This window comes from Bombina bombina, chromosome 6, assembly GCF_027579735.1.
Source record: "Bombina bombina isolate aBomBom1 chromosome 6, aBomBom1.pri, whole genome shotgun sequence".
Lineage (NCBI taxonomy): Eukaryota > Metazoa > Chordata > Amphibia > Anura > Bombinatoridae > Bombina > Bombina bombina.
The window spans coordinates 1,086,257,334-1,086,276,707 of NC_069504.1; the positions used below are offsets into that span (position 1 = coordinate 1,086,257,334).

The 19,374-nt window shown below is 37.5% G+C and overlaps 1 protein-coding gene across 5 annotated transcripts in view; it reads right to left on the minus strand.

Moving 5' to 3' along the window:
- SSBP1 (single stranded DNA binding protein 1) overlaps positions 1–8,949 on the minus strand; it is a 16,546-nt gene extending 7,597 nt beyond the window's left edge. For 2 of the 5 annotated variants that reach the window (XM_053716251.1, XM_053716247.1), the window contains exons 1-4: positions 8,871–8,949; positions 7,900–7,970; positions 6,437–6,503; positions 5,174–5,314 (exon numbers count right to left, since the gene is read on the minus strand). In XM_053716251.1, the coding sequence (XP_053572226.1) occupies positions 5,174–5,314; positions 6,437–6,503; positions 7,900–7,923 (232 nt within the window). In that variant the 5' untranslated portion in view covers positions 7,924–7,970; positions 8,871–8,949. Of the gene's footprint in view, positions 1–5,173; positions 5,315–6,436; positions 6,504–7,899; positions 7,971–8,840 lie in introns of all 5 variants that reach the window. The other 3 variants (XM_053716248.1, XM_053716249.1, XM_053716250.1) reach the window with 3 other exon arrangements.
- Between the last annotated feature and the right edge of the window lie 10,425 nt (positions 8,950–19,374).

Below are 19,374 nucleotides of genomic sequence, written 5' to 3' on the forward strand. Positions count from 1 at the left end.
CTCGTCTCTTCTTATGTCAGCAATGACAAATCTGGCTACCTCCAATCATGGCTTCCCCCCAGAGCAAACATTGCCTGAGGCCATGCTGTGATTGGAGGAAGCTGGATTCTTCATTGCTGATGTATGAAGAGACGAGCGGCGGGGGAAATCACTGCTCCGGCTTGCAAGAAGAAAAGGTAAGTATTTTAACAAAATCGGTGAAATGTAAACTTTCATGAATGAAAGTGCCCCTGTTTTTAATAGTATTTTTAAAAACCGGGCACACATTTGTGAAAGTTTACCTTCACTTTAAGTAAAAAATATCTACATATTATTCCCAAGTGACTCTAATACAACATGATGTCTACAACGTATTTACGGTTTAATGGCTCTTTGATAACTGGAGTTAAAGAGACATGAAACCAAAACATTTTCTTAATTTAGATAGAGCATACCATTTTAAACAACTTTCCAATTTACTTCTGTTATCTAATTTGCTTTGTACTCTTAGCATCCTTTGTTGAAAAGCATACCTAGTTAGGCTCACGAGGTAAGCTGCTCATTGATGGCTGCACAAATATATTTTTTATCATTGGCTTACCAATGTGTTCAGCTAGTTCCCAGTAGGGCATAGCTGCTTCTTGTTCAATAAAAGGATACTAAGAGAACAAAGCAAAATAGATAACATAATTAAATTGGGAAGTTGTTAAAAATACATTTTCTATCTGAATTTTGAAAGAAAAATATTGGCGTTCATGTCCCTTTAAGATGGTTATAAAATCTAAAGCACAGATATTCTAAAACATTCTTCATTTTACAATGGTTCAATTTCCACCAATTTACATTAACAACCATTAGAGCACGGACACCCAAAGGTGGGACATAAGAAAATCACATATTGCACTTCATGTGATAAATTACCAATAATATATCATTATCAGATACTGCTATTTTGTTATTTTTAAACAGTAATTTCCACTTAAAGGGAGATTATACACTAGATTTTTATTTGCATAAATGTTTTGTAGATGATCCATTCATATAGCCCATAAAGTTGTTTTTGTTTTGTTTGTTTTTTAAATGGATAGTTTTGCTTATTTTTAAATAACATTGCTCTGATTTTCAGACTCCTAACCAAGCCCCAAAGTTTTAGGAAAATACCAATGTATACCTACTCCAGTTTGCTTAAAGGGTCTTTTCATATGCAAAGGAAGAGGGCGAAGGGGGGGGGGGGGGGAGTATGATATTTCCCACTTGCAGTGGGGGTTCCAGTAACCTTTTAACCCCTTAGTGACCATAGCACTTTTCCATTTTCTGACCGTTTGGGACCAGGGCTATTTTTACCTTTCTGAGGTGTTTGTGTTTAGCTGTAATTTTCCTCTTACTCATTTACTGTACCCACACATATTATATACCATTTTTTCTCGCCAATAAATGGACTTTCTAAAGATACCATTATTTTCATCATATCATAATTTACTATAAAAAAAATAATTAAAAATGGAAAAAAACACACTTTTTCTAACTTTGACCCCCAAAATCTGTTACACATCTACAACCACCAAACAACAAACATACTAAATAGTTTCTAAATTTTGTCCTGAGTTTAGAAATACCCAATATTTACATGTTCTTTGCAAGTTATAGGGCAATAAATAAAAGTAGCATTTTGCTATTTCCAAACCATTTATTTTCAAAATGAGTGCTAGTTACATTGGAACCCTGATATCTGTCAGGAATCCCTGAATATCCCTTGACATGTATATATTTTTTTTAGCAGACAACCCAAAGTATTGATCTAGGTCCATTTTGATATATTTAATGCCACCATTTCACCGCCAAATGTGATGAAATAAAAAAAAAAAAAAAAGTGTTCACTTTTTCACAAACTTTAGGTTTCTCACTGAAATTATTTACAAATAGCTTGTGCAATTATGGCACAAATGGTTGTAAATGCTTCTCTGGGATCCCCTTTGCTCAGAAATAGCAGACTTATATGGCTTTAGCATTGCTTTTTGGTAATTAGAAGGCCGCAAAATGCCGCTGTGCACCACACGTGTATTATGCCAAGCAGTGAAGGGGTTAAGTAGGGAGCTTGTATGGTTAATTTTAGCTTTAGTGTAGTAGACAACCCAAAGTATTAATCTAGGCCCATTTTGGTATATTTCATGCCACCATATCACCACCAAATGTGATCAAATTAAAAAAAAATCGTTCACTTTTTCACAAATTTTAGGTTTCTCACGGAAATTAAACAGAGCTAAACTGAGAGCTTCTAAGTAAGTTTTTAAACAGTTTTATACTGACTTTTTATATCAGTATCTGTGCATCTTGTTCTTTATAGTAGTGTCTATTACATGCAGTTATATGAAAATTGGTGTACACTGTCCCTTTAAAGGAAGAGTATTTTGACAATAAGTATTTTGGGAGAGCTCACTTATTGCTTATATTTTAAATATAGTTAAAGTGTGAAACTTATTGACTAATAGATTTAGCACATAAATTAGTTTTTTTTACTTTCATATCATGCATTTCAGAACTTTAAATATATTATTATATAATTAAAGGGATATGAAACCCAAAGGTTTCTTTTGTGATTCAGACAGAGCACACCATTTACTTCTGTTATCAAATTTGCTTTGTTCCCATGGTATTCTTTGTTGAAAAAATACCTAGGTAGGCATCTTGTGCCCTGCATGGTAGGAAATAGTGCTCGTGCAAAACGGCTGTCATATAGTGCTCCAGACCCGTGCACGCTCCTGAGCTTTCATGTTTTTCAAGAAAAATACCAAGAGACTGAAGCAAATTTCATAATATAAAGAAACGAGAAAGTTGTTTAGAATTGCATGGTCTACCTGAATAATGAAACATACATTTTGGGTTTCATGTCCCTTTAATGTCACTTTTGAGAGAGGCCTTACATTATATAAAAAAATACATTTTGCACAATTATTTTCGCAACAGGTTTTTTTTTTTTACGAATGGAACCCAGGTGTACCTATAAATTTCCTGACTTAATCATATGTCTTTTAAATAAAAGTAACAATTCAGTTTAATGCAAAAGTTAGTGGTGCTTGTAACACTTTTTCAAACAAACTGCTACTTCTTTCAAAGCTATTTCAGTCCATTAGAAACTTAGTTTTGGGGGGGGGGGTTCTACATCCTTTACAGGTTGTTTACTTCCTATTTAAAAGCTTATGGAAACTTTTGTAAAATTCCAGAGAAAGCTATTTTTGTAGGGTTTCTGCTTTCTCATTTAACACTCCTGTAAACAGGTTGTTTTTGACATTTAAATCCCCCACTCCATTTACGGTGTAAAAAACTGAATTCAATCTCTTGGATATGGCACTCAAATTTTTATTATCGTGTATGTGAAAAAGCAGTTAAAAGATTGTTTCACGCTAAGTTCTTGTGTAAAAGCAGTTTAAATTGAATTTGAAACAAAAAGGAGCACAATTTTGTACAACGGAGTACTTGGGGCCGAATTATCAAGCTCCGAACAGCAGTTATGAAGCAGCGGTCTTAAGATCACTGCCCCATAACTGGTCCGCCTGCTCTGAGGCTGCGGACATCAATCCGCCCGATCCTATACCATCGGGCTGATTGACATCCCCTGCTGGCGGCCGATTGGCCGCAAATCTGAAGGGGGGCAGCATTGCACAAGCAGTTCACAAGAACTGCTTGTGCAATGATAAATGCCGACAGCGGCATGTGGATCATGTCGGACAGGCCGATGATAAATCAGCCCCTTGGTCTCTACAGGTCACTGATCGACATGGTCAACTCACACAGTAGAAAAAAAAAAAAAAAAAAAAGTGTATTCAGGCTAGGAACATTCATTTATCAAATAAATCAATTATGAAATAGTCTTAACTAGAACATAGAACATTTTTGATTAACTACATTTTTTTCATCTAATGCTTAACCCCTTCCCGCCGTAAGGACGTTCTTTGCCATCTTAACTGCGCTGGGTTTTAGCGCTGTTAGGACGGCATGGAACGCCCTAGCCATTTGGCTGTACTGAAGCCATAGGAGCTTCCTTAATGGGATCGCAGGCTGGAGGGTGTGCCTAGCGTCATAGGCACTCCCCCCCGACACAATCCTATCTTTGAAATCCCACAATCACTTTATTCAGATGTAGACAAATAAGTCCAGGCGGGAAGGGGTTAAAAAAAGCACCACAAAATGTGCTTACCATGCAGAACCAAAATAACAAATGTTATCAATAATAAAAATGAAAATAAAAAACACACACAAGTCATGTTTATAAGTTTATAAAGGAGCAACTCATATGCATATTCCTGTCTTAAATAAACTAACAAAAGCTACAAACCCCCAAAGCTGGAATTCCATAATCCATAACTTTTTAAATTAATATTTATTTATTTTTAAATAAAATTATCAAAAATGACTTCTTTTTTCCGCCTGTAACAATCTTCTCTGTCTGTGTCTTTGGTTAGAACTTTGTGTCGGTTGCAAGTATAGGCTGTATTATGACATCATGTAAATATTGTTGTTTACACTTGGTTCCGTCCCCTCTCCAAACTGTCCCATTTTACAGATTCAAATATTCCAAAATCCAAACCTTTTCCAGTGTCAAGCAGTTTGGATAAAGGGTTTTCTATCTGTACTCTCTTTACTCAAAGTGAGGAGAGCGTTTGACCACAAAATATTAAAGGGAAGCAAAATCCAATTTTTTTCTTTCATGATTCAGATAGAACATTCAATTTTAATCAACTTTCCAATTTACTTATATTTTTTAATTTGTGTTATTCTTTTGATATCCTTTGTTGAAGAAGCAGCAATGCACTACTGAGAGCTAGCTGAATGCATTGGGTGAGACAACAACATGAGACACATATGTTCAGCCACCAATCAGCAGCTTCTGAGTCTACCTAGGTATCCTTTTTAACAAAGAATATCAAGAGAACCAAAATTATATAATAGAAGTAAATTGGAAAGTTGTTTAAAATCACATGCTCTATCTGAATCACAAAAGAAAAAAAAATGGATTTCATGTCGCTTTAATAAAGTTATTGGTGTGCTATCCAAAAAGTGTGTGAGTGAGTGAGTGAACAACCAATGAAGTGTTTGTACTATACAAACCCTTACACAGGTAGCTGACAATGTTATTACGTGTGAGAAATACATCATACGGTCTAATAAGCCATGGATTAGCCTCTGGGTGTCTTACTTGGATTAAACACCTCACCCTCTCCCGACCTCCACAGCTCATTGGTTGCCAGAGAGAAGATAGTAACTGGGTTCTTTCCATCTCCTTGTCTCATGACGGGGTCCTGCCCCACACGGCCAAGTAACTGTACCCTGTTAAGAGCTGAGGGGGGAAAAAAAAAACAAACACACAGTTTAGGATGACTCATTAAAGGTCATGAAGTAATCACCAAACACACAATGAACCTGTACTGAGCTATGATGTTACATGCCAGGGCTCACATATTGTCAGACCATAAAACATAAGAATTAACATAATGATCACAAATGTAAAAAAATTTATACTAATACATAATTTCATAATATTTGCCTTAAATCACCAAAGGAACACAACCCCCAAAATTGAAATACAAGTGTGTGCATTTCAGTTCTTAATAGAAGCACTTTGCAATACACTTGTACTTACAAAAAGGCATTTAGTAAAAGCGTTCATGGTTTCAGTTTTAAGGTCACTTTTACTGTGCACAGAGCATATGCAGAATACGTACATATGCCATGTGCCCATGCATTTTAACACTGTTTTGTCTCAGAGAATCAGGGGCAATTATGTTGGCTCTCTGAGCAGGTACAGTATCTGAACATGTGAGAACAAGGCATATGTACATATGCGTCACACGCTCGCGTCCGGAAAAAGTTATCGGTGAAACGAAGATAGCAAAAAAGCATTAGGCAAAAGCGAATACATGTGTAATACAAAAAGGTTTTATGCAAAACTGAAATACACTCACGTGTACTACTTATATTAAGATAATCTTGGTCGCTTCATAGATATCTTTCCCACATTTTTTATCAACTGCCCATAAAAAGCAAACCAAATGAGCCTATATAAAGGGCTCCTAAATATAACAAGTATACGTCATACATATACTGTGCATCTGATCTCTATAAATTACTGCTTGGCCCTTAAAGGGCCAGTAAACATCTCTTGCTGTACCCAAAGTGTTTATATGCAGCAGATTACCTACACAAGTTATTTGCTACATTAGCAGATTTCAGAATGTGCTTTTTGCTGTCAGACAAGCACAAATTTTACATAAAAGCAAGAGCTGTTAATAACAATATCTATGAGTAGCGATAGCCATAAGAGTAATGTATAATACACGGATAAACAACATGCAGCCAATTAACTACATACAGCCCCCTAAGGATTTCACTGCAGAGGGTGAACAGTTTCACAGATTTGTTCTAAAAGTCCATAGATACAACAGAGATCTTTGCTACTCACATCTCTCCAAAATAGCAGAAGACGACGGTGAATCGGTGGATCCATTTCTAACAAGCTGCCGGAGCACCTGAAGAACAAAGCATTTTTGTTACTTGTAGATGGGGGGGCGGGGGGGTGGAGGCACAGAGCGACACACAAACCCATGTAGCAATCTCTGTATGGTGTCTGTTTATGGATACATTTCAAATGAACTTATATTTCCATTACCTCACAAAAGTATCCCACCCCTGATCTTGCACAACCAATCACATGAGAGCAGACTCTGTCATCATCCTGGTCATATCAGATTCAGTTTGGTAGACTTTAATCCCTAATTTCCGGACATGTTCTTAACTTGTGGCTGCAGACTTGCATGAGCAAGGGCTTCAAAGCTTCATAAATGAGGCCTAATATGTGCGTGCATATGAAGATATCATAGTTCACCAGTCAGGTATAAACATAGTGGTCCACTTATTAATTACCAATTTAATTTATGTCCGCTGCAATATCTTATTAGTGAAGGACTAGTGTCATTAGTGAACATTATCAACTATCAATCTGAGTATATAAAAAAGCAGTTCATATAATATTTAAAAAATATATAGATACATAAAACAGTAATATTGCCAGAAAACATTTATCCAGAAAGCACAATAAAAGAAATAAACTTAAAGAAAAAAAATGGTTTTTTTTAACATTTTCTAAGAGTTCAAATAGCTCTATTGGTCATCTAAAACTATCTGCAAAGCAGTTAAACACATAGTTAAAGTCAGCTGTGGAGAGCTTATGCATTTCTACTCCTGTTTGACATGGGCTGGTAACTGGCAGTTACCCACATACACTGGGTGTGACTGGCTCACTGTGCCAGTTCTGGAGTGGAAGTGCATTGCTACTCCAGAGCTGAGCTAAAAGGGACATATCTGAAAATCAAGATTAAACTTTCATGACTTTTTAGAGAGCCTTTTCAATTTACTTCTATTAACAAATCTACTTCTTTCTCTTGGTATCCTTTGATGAAAAGCATACCATAGTAGGCTCAGGAGTGGTTATGCTAGCTGGTTATTGGCTGCCACCCACATATGCCTCATGTTATTGGCTCACCATATGTGTACTGCTAGTTCCCAGTCCTGCATTGAGAGACTGGGGCCGACTCACTATATACCCTGTGCAGCAGTTAAACACATAACAATATGCGAGGCACAATACAATAATAAAATGCTCTATACAGAGGTATAGGCAAACAATGAGAAAGCAATGCCTTAGAGACATTTCTCATGCCAACCTTTTCTCCCTTTCATTTTTTTTTTTTTTTTTTAAAACAATTATAACAAATACAAATTTCTGACCGTACCCTCCAGAGGTTTGTCCCACTGCACCCAGCCATAATGTAACTGTACAATGCTTAAAATATAAAGGCTCAGACTAGTTGTTACCCACATAACGGTCTCTCTCAGCACTAAAACATACACGTATCTGATACAAACCTGAGTCACAGGCCTTCGGAACATCTGCTTTCAGTTTTCTTACGATTTTATCGTACAAAAAAGTCAATCACCTAAAAGAAAAAGAACTTTATCAGAAATAATATAAACCTTAATTCAGTGTCTGACCGACCCTTGCAGCCAGGAAGCTCTGAAAAATTTGCTTTTGTCCTATATCTTTTGGATTATTTTACATTTATTTTACATTTATTTATAAAACACAGTAGATTTGCATAATCAACAAATGCAAAATAACAAGACAATACAGTAGCATTTACTCTGAATTTTTAATGAGTAGTAGATTTTTTTCTAACAAATTTCAAAGTTACTTGACAGCTTGTGTATGCAGAACACAACACTCAGTATATAACTTGTATTTACAAAGCATTTAACCCATCATTATACAGCAGTAGCTAGTGCCTGCAGACCATTGCTCTCAGTACTATACAGCTAGTATTTGCAGATCAATGCTAACAGTACTTGACAGCTTGTGTATGCAGAACACAACACTCAGTATATAACTTGTATTTACAAAGAATTTAACCCATCATTAGACAGCAGTAGCTAGTGCCTGCAGACCATTGCTCTCAGTACTATACAGCTAGTATTTGCAGATCAATGCTAACAGTACTTAACAGCTTGTGTATGCAGAACACAACACTCAGTATATAACTTGTATTTACAAAGCATTTAACCCATCATTAGACAGCAGTAGCTAGTGCCTGCAGACCATTGCTCTCAGTACTATACAGCTAGTATTTGCAGATCAATGCTAACAGTACTTGACAGCTTGTGTATGCAGAACACAACACTCAGTATATAACTTGTATTTACAAAGCATTTAACCCATCATTAGACAGCAGTAGCTAGTGCCTGCAGACCATTGCTCTTTATATTACATATGTAGTACCCGCTTCCCACTTTTAAACATGCAGCTGCCCTACACTTCTTACCGCACCGAGTAACGCACTCACCGGGGTCACTCTCTCCTTCCCCACGTGAGTAAAAGCAAGGGGACACATCCAAAGCAACACCACCCTACGTCACTTCCTGCTGCCAGTAAACCACGAATTTCTTCCTCCCTACTTCCGGGAATGAGTATCAGCTGTTATACAAACTTCCGGTAACCCGTTTTTTATTTCTCAAGCGAGTGAGACATGGTACTTTCTTATATGCATAAATACAGCTAAATTAGATTTCCCTTTATGTCATAAAGATACCGTGCAGCTGTAGTTCAAATGAACATCAAAGGAGCATAAAAGTACAAAAAAATGCTCTATGTTTTGCCAGGTGCCCAATATTTTTGAAGGCTGTCCGGTAAAATCTGTACAAATATCCAGCTAAATATAAAGGGCCTTCTATGCATTAGAAATATGGCTCAAAAATAAGTTACACTGTGCATTTTCTATTATAAGGCAATCATGGGGGTTTTCCAATCATTGCTGGGTGTGTACCTCTAGCAGACAAGGGGTTCACATCACTGCTCTGTACATGTGTTACTGGCAACCAAGGGGATAAAATGACTGCATAGTTGTGAAAAATATATGTGGTGGGATCAAGGGTGGGCCTAAGGTTAAGCTTTTGTGGAGATGTGTGAACCCAGCTACTTCTGTTTCCAGTCACCAATAGGTCTTCTGTTTTTTTCTTGAAGCACAGCTGGCAACCCTATGTTACATTGTATTTGTGCACTGTTGGATAGGACTATAGTTTTGCCCTTCATAAGAGGTTACATATACAGTAATAGTCAGATTCAGTGAAGCAATGCACCATGGGGACCTAGCTGGACAGATCTGGTGAGCCAATGACAAGAGGCATATGTGTGATGCCACCAATCACCAGCTAGCTCCCAGTAGCTTATACTGCTTAATATTAACCTTCATGTCCCTTAATGTTCCCTTAAGTCATTTGCAATTCGGTGCGGAATACAAAAAAAAACCTGAATATAAATAAATGTTTTAAAAGTATTGTAAATTGTCACTTTATTTACTGATTTACAAAACTTTGTACTTTATGCCAACTACCCTGGTGAGTAGCCAATTAGCAATTAGGTCTAGCAGTACACATGTTTGTGCACTGCTCTAAACAACCACTGGGTGTTTCTAGTTTGTTTGTTTTTACAGCAAGAGCAATATATTTTACTCAGTCTCATCTGAACATCTTTGAGAACATTTGAAAATGGAAAAGTTAAAACACTAAAACTGATGCTCTAATGGAGTCCTGGAATAAAGTGGTTTGTAAAATGTGTAGAATCAATGTCATACAGAAATAAAGTAATAAGACAAATGGTAGTTGTGGCAAATATTGAGAATTGTTTATTTTCAGTATGTACAAATATATTTATTTACATTTATTAGTGGACATTGTGTATTTTTGTTAGAGAAATACAAATTTGTTTTTCAGAAATACTGGAATAAAAACAGATTTTGTTAGTGGACTCCGACTTTTGCAGGCTACTGAGTGTTAAATGAAAACAAGAAAAACATAATTTATGTAAGAACTTACCTGATAAATTCATTTCTTTCATATTAGCAAGAGTCCATGAGCTAGTGACGTATGGGATATACATTCCTACCAGGAGGGGCAAAGTTTCCCAAACCTCAAAATGCCTATAAATACACCCCTCACCACACCCACAATTCAGTTTAACGAATAGCCAAGAAGTGGGGTGACAAAAAAGTGCGGAAGCATATAAAATAAGGAATTGGAATAATTGTGCTTTATACAAAAAAATCAAAACCACCACAAAAAAGGGCGGGCCTCATGGACTCTTGCTAATATGAAAGAAATGAATTTATCAGGTAAGTTCTTACATAAATTATGTTTTCTTTCATGTAATTAGCAAGAGTCCATGAGCTAGTGACGTATGGGATAATGACTACCCAAGATGTGGATCTTTCCACACAAGAGTCACTAGAGAGGGAGGGATAAAATAAAGACAGCCAATTCCTGCTGAAAATAATCCACACCCAAAATAAAGTTTAACGAAAAACATAAGCAGAAGATTCAAACTGAAACCACTGCCTGAAGTACTTTTCTACCAAAAACTGCTTCAGAAGAAGAAAATACATCAAAATGGTAGAATTTAGTAAAAGTATGCAAAGAGGACCAGGTTGCTGCTTTGCAGATCTGGTCAACCGAAGCTTCATTCCTAAACGCCCAGGAAGTAGAAACTGACCTAGTAGAATGAGCCGTAATTCTCTGAGGCGGAGTTTTACCCGACTCAACATAGGCAAGATGAATTAAAGATTTCAACCAAGATGCCAAAGAAATGGCAGAAGCTTTCTGGCCTTTTCTAGAACCGGAAAAGATAACAAATAGACTAGAAGTCTTACGGAAAGATTTCGTAGCTTCAACATAATATTTCAAAGCTCTAACAACATCCAAAGAATGCAACGATTTCTCCTTAGAATTCTTAGGATTAGGACATAATGAAGGAACCACAATTTCCCTACTAATGTTGTTGGAATTCACAACTTTAGGTAAAAATTCAAAAGAAGTTCGCAACACCGCCTTATCCTGATGAAAAATCAGAAAAGGAGACTCACAAGAAAGAGCAGATAATTCAGAAACTCTTCTGGCAGAAGAGATGGCCAAAAGGAACAAAACTTTCCAAGAAAGTAATTTAATGTCCAATAAATGCATAGGTTCAAACGGAGAAGCTTGAAGAGCTCCCAGAACCAAATTCAAACTCCAAGGAGGAGAAATTGACTTAATAACAGGTTTTATATGTACCAAAGCTTGTACAAAACAATGAATATCAGGAAGAATAGCAATCTTTCTATGAAAAAGAACTGAAAGAGCAGAGATTTGTCCTTTCAAAGAACTTGCGGACAAACCCTTATCTAAACCATCCTGAAGAAACTGTAAAATTCTTGGTATTCTAAAAGAATGCCAAGAAAAATGATGAGAAAGACACCAAGAAATATAAGTCTTCCAGACTCTATAATATATCTCTCGAGATACAGATTTACGAGCCTGTAACATAGTATTAATGACAGAGTCAGAGAAACCTCTTTGACCAAGAATCAAGCGTTCAATCTCCATACCTTTAAATTTAAGGATTTCAGATCCTGATGGAAAAAGGGACCTTGTGACAGAAGGTCTGGTCTTAACGGAAGAGTCCACGGTTGGCAAGAGGCCATCCGGACAAGATCCGCATACCAAAACCTGTGAGGCCATGCCGGAGCTACCAGCAGAACAAACGAGCATTCCTTCAGAATCTTGGAGATTACTCTTGGAAGAAGAACTAGAGGCGGAAAGATATAGGCAGGATGATACTTCCAAGGAAGTGATAATGCATCCACTACCTCCGCCTGAGGATCCCGGGATCTGGACAGATACCTGGGAAGTTTCTTGTTTAGATGGGACGCCATCAGATCTATTTCTGGAAGTTCCCACATTTGAACAATCTGAAGAAATACCTCTGGGTGAAGAGACCATTCGCCCGGATGCAACGTTTGGCGACTGAGATAATCCGCTTCCCAATTGTCTATACCCGGGAAATGAACCGCAGAGATTAGACAGGAGCTGGATTCCGCCCAAACCAAAATTCGAGATACTTCTTTCATAGCCAGAGGACTGTGAGTCCCTCCTTGATGATTGATGTATGCCACAGTTGTGACATTGTCTGTCTGAAAACAAATGAACGATTCTCTCTTCAGAAGAGGCCAAAACTGAAGAGCTCTGAAAATTGCACGGAGTTCCAAAATATTGATCGGTAATCTCACCTCCTGAGATTCCCAAACTCCTTGTGCTGTCAGAGATCCCCACACAGCTCCCCAACCCGTGAGACTTGCATCTGTTGAAATTACAGTCCAGGTCGGAAGCACAAAAGAAGCCCCCTGAATTAAACAATGGTGATCTGTCCACCATGTTAGAGAGTGACAAACAATCGGTTTTAAAGATATTGTTTGAGATATCTTCGTGTAATCCTTGCACCATTGCTTCAGCATACAGAGCTGAAGAGGTCGCATGTGAAAACAAGCAAAGGGGATCGCGTCCGATGCAGCAGTCATAAGACCTAGAATTTCCATGCATAAGGCTACCGAAGGGAATGATTGTGACTGAAGGTTTCGACAAGCTGCAATCAATTTTAGACGTCTCTTGTCTGTTAAAGACAGAGTCATGGACACTGAATCCATCTGGAAACCCAGAAAGGTTACCCTTGTCTGAGGAATCAAAGAACTTTTTTGTAAATTGATCCTCCAACCATGATCTTGAAGAAACAACACAAGTCGATTCGTATGAGATTCTGCTAAATGTAAAGACTGAGCAAGTACCAAGATATCGTCCAAATAAGGAAATACCACAATACCCTGTTCTCTGATTACAGACAGAAGGGCACCGAGAACCTTTGTAAAAATTCTTGGAGCTGTAGCTAGGCCAAATGGCAGAGCCACAAACTGGTAATGCTTGTCCAGAAAAGAGAATCTCAGGAACTGATAATGATCTGGATGAATCGGAATATGCAGATATGCATCCTGTAAATCTATTGTGGACATATAATTCCCTTGCTGAACAAAAGGCAAGATAGTCCTTACAGTTACCATTTTGAACGTTGGTATTCGTACATAACGATTCAATATTTTTAGATCCAGAACTGGTCTGAAGGAGTTCTCCTTCTTTGGTACAATGAAGAGATTTGAATAAAACCCCATCCCCTGTTCCGGAACTGGAACTGGCATAATTACTCCAGTCAACTCTAGATCTGAAACACATTTCAGAAACGCTTGAGCTTTTACTGGATTTACTGGGACACGGGAAAGAAAAAATCTCTTTGCAGGAGGTCTCATCTTGAAACCAATCCTGTACCCTTCCGAAACAATGTTCTGAATCCAAAGATTGTGAACAGAATTGATCCAAATTTCTTTGAAAAAACGTAACCTGCCCCCTACCAGCTGAGCTGGAATGAGGGCCGCACCTTCATGTGGACTTAGAAGCAGGCTTTGCCTTTCTAGCTGGCTTGGATTTATTCCAGACTGGAGATGGTTTCCAAACTGAAACTGCTCCTGAAGATGAAGGATCAGGCTTTTGTTCTTTGTTGAAACGAAAGGAACGAAAACGATTATTAGCCCTACTTTTACCTTTAGATTTTTTATCCTGTGGTAAAAAAGTTCCTTTCCCACCAGTAACAGTTGAAATGATGGAATCCAACTGAGAACCAAATAATTTGTTACACTGGAAAGAAATAGAAAGTAAAGTTGATTTAGAAGCCATATCAGCATTCCAAGTTTTAAGCCATAAAGCTCTTCTAGCTAAAATAGCTAGAGACATAAACCTGACATCAACTCTGATAATATCAAAAATGGCATCACAGATAAAATTATTAGCATGTTGTAGAAGAATAATAATATCATGAGAATCACGATGTGATACTTGTTGCGCTAAAGTTTCCAGCCAAAAAGTTGAAGCTGCAGCAACATCCGCCAAAGATATAGCAGGTCTAAGAAGATTACCTGAACACAGATAAGCTTTTCTTAGGAAGGACTCAATTTTCCTATCTAGAGGATCCTTAAACGAAGTACCATCTGACGTAGGAATAGTAGTACGTTTAGCAAGGGTAGAAATAGCCCCATCAACTTTAGGGATTTTGTCCCAAAATTCCAATCCGTCAGACGGCACAGGATATAAATGCTTAAAACGTTTAGAAGGAGTAAATGAATTACCCAATTTATCCCATTCTTTGGATATTACTGCAGAAATAGCATTAGGAACAGGAAAAACTTCTGGATTGTGGGTGTGGTGAGGGGTGTATTTATAGGCATTTTGAGGTTTGGGAAACTTTGCCCCTCCTGGTAGGAATGTATATCCCATACGTCACTAGCTCATGGACTCTTGCTAATTACATGAAAGAAACTTGCATTAAAGGGACATTAAACACTTTGAGATGGTAAAATGAAATGATAAATTGTTTATATAAAAAAAGCTCTGGAATATGCTTTATTATTTATTGTATCCCCTTTTCCTGTAATTCCATTCTGAATTTGTGTGCTTTTCAGTTCCTGTTAGAAATGGAAGTGCAGAACACTGTTATATTCCACACAGCCATTGGCTGCACATTCTAGTGACCTATTTATAACTGTCTCTAATTGGCCACACAGTAGAGAAGGCAATCTAAGTTACAACATGGCAGCTCCCATTGTTTTATAGACACAAAGTTTACACTTATTTTGTCAATATTTAATCAGCTAATGAAACTTTAAAAAGTACATCTACATGTTATTCTCAGACTAATCATTTATTTGAATGCTTCATTCTATCTAGCATTTATTTAGTGTTTAATGACCATTTAAAGATTCAGGCAGAACATACAATTGTAAAAAAAAGAATAATTTCAATTTACTTCTATTATCAAATTGACTTTGTTCTCATGGTATTCTTTGTAGAAGAAGATAGTGTGCACATTTCTGGAGCACTGCATGACAGTAAACACTGCTGCCACCTACTGTTCATGCAATTGTAAAACTGCTGCCATAAATTGCTCCAGTCTCGTGCACACTACTACACCTTCCTATCTGCTTTCTAACAAAGGGTACTAACGGCTAGATTACGATTTGTGTGTTAGGGTAAAAAAGCAGCGTTAACAGGTCCTAACGCTGCTTTTTTACGCCCGCTGGTATTACGAGTCTTGAAGGTTTAGGGTCACTGCACACTTTTTTGTCCTTACCGCAAAACGACTAACGTAAACTTCGTAAAGTCTTTTTTCTATGGGACTTCCATAGCGCCGGTATTACTAGTCTGTCCTGGGAGGCCAAAAAGTGAGCGGTACACCCTACCCCGTCAAGAGTCCTAACGCATTTAAAAGTCAGTAGTTAAGAGTTTTATGGTACAACGCCGTAACATAAAACTCATAACTAAAGTGCTAAAAGGAACACTAACACCCATAAACTACCTATTAACCCCTAAACCGAGGCCCTCCCGCATCGCAAACACTAAAATAAAATTTTTAACCCCTAATCTGCCGCTCCGGACATCGCCCCAACTATAATAAACATATTAACCCCTAAACCGCCGCACTCCCGCCTCGCAAACATTAGTTAAATATTATTAACCCCTAATCTGCCACCCCCAATGTCGCCGCCACTATACTATATTTATTAACTCCTAAACCTAAGTCTAACCCTAACACCCCCTAACTTAAATATAATTTAAATAAATCTAAATAAATATTACTATCATTAACTAAATTATTCCTATTTAAAACTAATAGTTAAATTGTATCTAGCTTAGGGTTTATTTTTATTTTACAGGCAAGTTTGTATTTATTTTAACTAGGTAGAATAGTTATTAAATAGTTATTAACTATTTAATAACTACCTAGCTAAAATAAATACAAAAGTACCTGTAAAATAAAACCTAAGTTACAATAACACCTAACACTACACTATAATTAAATAAATTAACTACATTAACAGCAATTAAATAAATTAAATTAGCACAAAAGTACAAAAAAAAAACACTAAATTACAGAAAATAATAAACAAATTACAAGATATTTAAACTAATTACACCTAATCTAATAGCCCTATCAAAATAAAAAAAAGCCCCCCCAAAATAAAAAAAACCCTAGCCTAACCTTAACTACCAATAGCCCTTAAAAGGGCCTTTTGCGGTGCATTGCCCCAAAGTAATCAGCTCTTTTACCTGTAAAAAAAATAAAAACAACCCCCCCAACAGTAAAACCCACCACCCACACAACCAACCCCCCAAATAAAATACTATCTAAAAAAACCTAAGCTCCCCATTGCCCTGAAAAGGGCATTTGGATGGGCATTGCCCTTAAAAGGGCAGTTAGCTCTTTTGCGGCCCAAACCCTAATCTAAAAATTAAACCCCACCCAATACTCCCTTAAAAAAAACTAACACTAACCCCCTGAAGATCGACTTACTGTTCTGAAGACCGGACATCCATCCTCAAGAAAGCGGCAGAAGTCTTCATCCAACCGGGCCGAAGTCCTCAACGAAGCCGGGAGAAGTCTTCATCCAAGCCGTGCAAAGTGGTCCTCCAGACGGGCAGAAGTCTTCATCCAGACGGCATCTTCTATCTTCATCCATCCAACGCGGAGCGGGTCCATCTTCAAGACATCCGGCGCGGAGCATCCTCTTCAAACGACAGCTTCTTACTGAATGAAGGTTCCTTTAAGTGACGTCATCCAAGATGGCATCCCTTAGATTCCGATTGGCTGATAGAATTCTATCAGCCAATCGGAATTAAGGTAGAAAAAATCCTATTGGCTGATGCAATCAGCCAATAGGATTGAGCTTGCATTCTATTGGCTGTTCCAATCAGGTTTGAACTTCAATCCTATTGGCTGATTGCATCAGCCAATAGGATTTTTTCTACCTTAATTCCGATTGGCTGATAGAATTCTATCAGCCAATCGGAATCTAAGGGATGCCATCTTGGATGACGTCACTTAAAGGAACCGCCATTCAGTAAGAAGCCGTCGTTTGAAGAGGATGCTCCACGCCGGATGTCTTGAAGATGGACCCGCTCCGCGTCGGAAGGATGAAGATAGAAGATGCCGTCTGGATGAAGACTTCTGCCCGTCTGGAGGACCACTTTGCCTGGCTTGGATGAAGACTTCTCCCGGCTTCGTTGAGGACTTCAGCCCGGTTGGATGAAGACTTCTGCCGCTTCCTTGAGAATGGATGTCCGGTCTTCAGAACAGTAAGTCAATCTTCAGGGGGTTAGTGTTAGGTTTTTTTAAGGGTGTATTGGGTGGGTTTTAATTTTTAGTTTAAGGTTTGGGCTGCAAAAGAGCTAACTGCCCTTTTAGGGGCAATTCCCATCCAAATGCCCTTTTCAGGGCAATGGGGTGCTTAGGTTTTTTTAGATAGTTTTTTATTTGGGGGGTTGGTTGTGTGGGTGGTGGGTTTTACTGTTGGGTGGGATGTTTGTATTTTTTTTACAGTTAAAAGAGCGGATTACTTTGGGGCAATGCCCCGAAAAAGGCCCTTTTAAGGGCTATTGGTAGTTTAGGTTAGACTAGGGGTTTGTTTTTATTTTGGGGGGCTTTTTTATTTTGATAGGGCTATTAGATTAGGTGTAATTCGTTTAAATATCTTGTAATTTGTTTATTATTTTCTGTAATTTAGTGTTTATTTTTTTTGTACTTTAGCTAATTTAATTTATTTAATTGTTGTTAATTTAGTTAATTTATTTAATTATAGTGTAGTGTTAGGTGTTATTGTAACTTAGGTTAGGTTTTATTTTACAGGTACTTTTGTATTTATTTTAGCTAGGTAGTTATTAAATAGTTAATAACTATTTAATAACTATTCTACCTAGTTAAAATAAATACAAACTTGCCTGTAAAATAAAAATAAACCCTAAGCTAGATACAATTTAACTATTAGTTATATTGTAGCTAGCTTAGGGTTTATTTTATAAGTATTTAGTTTTAAATAGGAATTATTTAGGTAATAATATTCATTTTTATTTAGATTTATTGTAATTATATTTAAGTTAGGGGATGTTAGGGTTAGGTTTAGGGGTTAATACATTTAGTATAGTGGCGGTGACGTTGGGGGCAGCAGATTAGGGGTTAATAAATGTAGGTAGGTGGCGGCGATGTTAGGGACAGCTGATTAGGGGTTAATAATATTTAACTGTTTGCAAGGCGGGAGTGCGGCGGTTTAGGGGTTAATATGTTTATTATAGTGGCGGCGACTTGGGGGCTGCAGATTAGGGGTTAATAAGTGTTGGTAGGTTGCGGCGACATTGGGGGCGGCAGATTAGGGGTTAATAAATATAATGTAGGTGTCGGCGATGTTGGGGGCAGCAGATTAGGGGTTCATAAGTATAATGTAGGTGGCGGCGGGGTGTCTGGAGCGGCCGATTAGAGGTTAATAAATATAATGCAGGTGTCGGCGATGTCAGGGGCGGCAGATTAGGGGTTAATAAGTGTAAGATTAGGGGTGTTTAGACTCGGGGTTCATGTTAGGGTGTTAGGTGTAAACATAAATTTTATTTCCCCATAGGAATCAATGGGGCTGCGTTACTGAGTTTTACGCTGCTTTATTGCAGGTGTTAGACTTTTTTTTCAACCGACTCTCCCCGTTGATTCCTATGGGGAAATTGTAACGTATGATCAGCTCACCGCTGACTTAAGCAGCACTGGTATTGGAGTGAGATATGGAGCAAAATTTTGCTCTACGCTCACTTCTTGTCTTTTAACACTGGGTTTGTAATAACTCGTAATACCAGCGCTGCATGTAAGTGAGCGGTGAGAGAAAACTGCTTGTTAGCATCGCATAGCCTCTAACGCAAAACTCGTAATCTAGCCGTAAGATAGCAAAGTATATTTGATGATAAAAGTAATTTTTTTTTTTTTCTATTTTACACTCTCTCAATCATTAATTATTTTTTTCTTGGGGGAGGCCAATTCTTAAAGGGACATATTGAGAATTTTAAATGTTTATTAATGCATATATAATTTCATTATTTATTTTGCACCTTTTCATGCAAGTTAGCTCT